A 2,986-nucleotide genomic window follows, 5' to 3' on the forward strand; every position below is an offset into this window, starting at 1 on the left:
AAATTGGCTTTTTTATTTTATATTATTTTTTTATCTAACTGACTAAGGAAAGAAAATATATTATTGCTCCAGCTTTAATTTAAATATATTTGGAATACATTCTGAAGTAAGAAAATAGAGAAGAATCGGGTTTTAAAATGTGTTCTAGACCCAGAATCTATTCCGAGAATGCATACCAAACATGACCTAAATGTCTACCACATTTATTGAACTAAGATAACTTAAGACCCAAAAGTAAAATGTATAAGGAAATCTCCATTTGAGCTGAAATTACTGCATCTTTTTGGAACCAATTTTGGCAAGTATCATTTGTTTCCAGACCAGCTAAATTTTACATGCAAATGCATCTTTCTTAATTAACACCTTCAAGAAAAAAAACTATTTAAGAACATTAGTATAGAGATAAGGATAATGAGGTAGTAAAATGATTAATTAAAAAAAAAAAAAAAAAGATATACCCAATGAATTTAGAATTCTCTAATCATCTCCATGAAAAACTCCCTCATCTGCTCAATTACAAACCCATCAACATGCGTCCCCTGGAAAATAAACATAAAACTTATATAATAATAATAATAACAATAAAAATATTTTAGAATGCACTACATTTTTGTCGCATAAAAGAGTGATGTAGTAATTCTAACCCTTGGATATTTAAGAAATGATGACATGCGACAACATTTTGATCGAATTTCAGATCAAGTTTGAATATATCCTGTCATTTCTATATATGCACCCTATGGTAGTTTCTGATTTTTTCAATACTTTCTTTTATCATTTGGCAAATTCGGATTGGACTGAAACTTGACATTCGAGTACTACTAGAGGTCCTTAGGTCAATCCGGAAACAGAATTTCAGCCTCACTTGAATTACCACATAGCAGTTAGTGCAAGGCATGCAAATCAATTTAATTTAGGGTTGGAGTAAACCAAAACCCTCTCCCTTAATAATAATAATAATAATAATAATAAATGATACTAATTATTATTTTAAAATTTTAAAATACAACTATAATTAAGGGCCGGTATAATGTACATGAACATACACCATACCATGGTGATATATATATAATTGTGCCAATATGGTCCCCCTTTGTACCAATGTGAGGGTACAATATTACAGAATACTACTACTCATACTAAGAGATACATGCATGAAGTACCTTTTAGTAACAGTTTCTTTTGTTATTGATTCCTCTTATCTCACCTACCTGAACAGAAAATGAGATCAGAATTACCCCTTTAGAGGTGGTAAGGTTGGTGTCAATGACTTCAAAACCAATAGAATCCATTGCTTCCATGACTGCATTGAACAGCCCTTTCTTGTGCTCACAAATTATCTTAATCCACAGCTTGTTCCCTTCTAAACCACTCACCTGAACATCTTTCTGTATAACATTAATGACAGTTTTGAGATTAATTAGCAGTTGCAATTAAAATACAGCCTAAATGAAACATTTAATGGGTATTATTAATAAGTTGGAGCTAGAAAGATGAAATTGATTAACCTCTATCTTGCATTTCTCAGTCACTTGTGCAGTATCATCCATGCTTCCCATATTCTTTTCAGACATTGTTTCCATCTCTTGAAGCTTCTCACTGAGACCCTTCACCTCTTCTTGTAACCCCTCAATGTAAGTAATAGCATCACTGAGAATTGTTGCTTTATTCATCTGAAATCCCACAAAATTTTCATATCTTGAGAAAGAAAGAAAGAAAGAAAGAAAGAAATAAAAGAGAGTTTTATAGAGGTAAGGTGATTGCATTTGTGATAATTGGGACTACTCCACGTAGAGATATGAGCCTTTCACTGAGCTTCTTCCTCCTCTTCCTCTCAGCTTCTAAGTTCTTCGACTTGAACTCCGTGTTTTCGTCATATTTCCGGCGGCCCCGCCCCGTTCTTGCCTGCAACTGGTTGCTCACTTCTTCAATTGCATCAAAATTGTCCATGGTTGAACCCACAAATTCCATTATTGGAGATCGAAGACAACCAGAGAGAGAGAGAGAGAGGGTAGAGTCTTAAAAGAGGATATTTATAGGGAAGGAGAGGAAGAGGAAGTGAGGAGGGGACAGGAATTTGTGTAAGTAAATGTGGTTAAGTTGTTGGGGTGCTGTACTATTCCACAATGATCATGGGTTTTCTTCCTTGTGAGTGGAGAAGTTCAGTTTAGCATGGGAGTCTGGGAGATGAGGTTTCTAATATTCTAATTTTGGGCCGTTTGAGTTGTTGGTAACCTCATAACTGAAAATGAAAATTGCAACTTATTACAGGGACTCTGTCCCACCCACTTACAACAAGAAAACTGAAAAAGGTATATTTTTAATTTCCAAGGGGTAGTGTACTGTAGTAGGGTAGTACAAAAGAAAATTTATGGGGCCCTTATCAGACTATTATCATATTTCTTTAAGGTAATTCAATTGTTGTGCCAGACAAGTAAAATTTTTCCACATCACTTAATAAAGGTTATATTTGGTATCATTTATGTTTTTGTTTATGATCTATTTAAAAAATAATTAATAAAGATATTATTTTATCAAAAATTGAAATTGTTTGATAACTCTAGACATAATAGAGTATATATAGAATGAGAAACCATTTGGTAACTATATATGTGTAAATAATTTTTACATTACTTTTTGAAGAAATAGGCCAAAACCATGGAAATTTAGCATTGAAATTAGCCTCTCAGCCTCTCTCTTTTCTTTAAAAAAAAATGGGCCCAAAGTCCATAATATTTAAAGGGTGCGTGATAGGGGTGTAAGTTTGGTTCTATCGGCCCGAGCCCGCCCTGGGCCTGGACTGGATTTTTCAACCTGAGGGCGGGTTAAGGCTGAAATTTTCAAGCCCTGGGTCAAGGTCGGGCTGGGTCAGACCTGTGTTAGGTTATGATTTACAATTTATTGTTTACATATTGTAATTTTTTTTAGTATCTAATTATCTATTGGTTTACTAAAAAAAAAAAGGCTAATTTATCTATCGAACACT

General features: G+C 33.6%; 1 protein-coding gene across 1 annotated transcript; it reads right to left on the reverse strand.

Moving 5' to 3' along the window:
• Window positions 1–467: 467 nt before the first annotated feature.
• LOC122644568 (transcription factor DYT1) lies at window positions 468–1,963 on the reverse strand. The gene is made up of 3 exons (XM_043837947.1): window positions 1,509–1,963; window positions 1,212–1,388; window positions 468–539 (listed from the first exon to the last, which is right to left on the reverse strand). The coding sequence occupies exons 1-3, from the start codon at window positions 1,764–1,766 to the stop codon at window positions 468–470; spliced, it is 507 nt and encodes a 168-aa protein (XP_043693882.1). The 5' UTR covers window positions 1,767–1,963.
• Window positions 1,964–2,986: the final 1,023 nt, after the last annotated feature.

Source organism: Telopea speciosissima, chromosome 11 (genome assembly GCF_018873765.1).
Source record: "Telopea speciosissima isolate NSW1024214 ecotype Mountain lineage chromosome 11, Tspe_v1, whole genome shotgun sequence".
NCBI classification, from domain to species: Eukaryota; Viridiplantae; Streptophyta; class Magnoliopsida; order Proteales; family Proteaceae; genus Telopea; species Telopea speciosissima.

Bases quoted from the DNA above. Each gene is read 5' to 3' on its own strand.
- LOC122644568 (XM_043837947.1), bottom strand. From the start codon at position 1,766: ATGCAATCACCTTACCTCTATAAAACTCTCTTTTATTTCTTTCTTTCT. The intron at 1,389-1,508 runs GTTAATCAATTT...AATGTTATACAG, and splicing joins CTGAGAAATGCAAGATAGAG to AAAGATGTTCAGGTGAGTGG. The intron at 540-1,211 runs GTAGGTGAGATA...TTTATTTTCCAG, and splicing joins TGATCTCATTTTCTGTTCAG to GGGACGCATGTTGATGGGTT.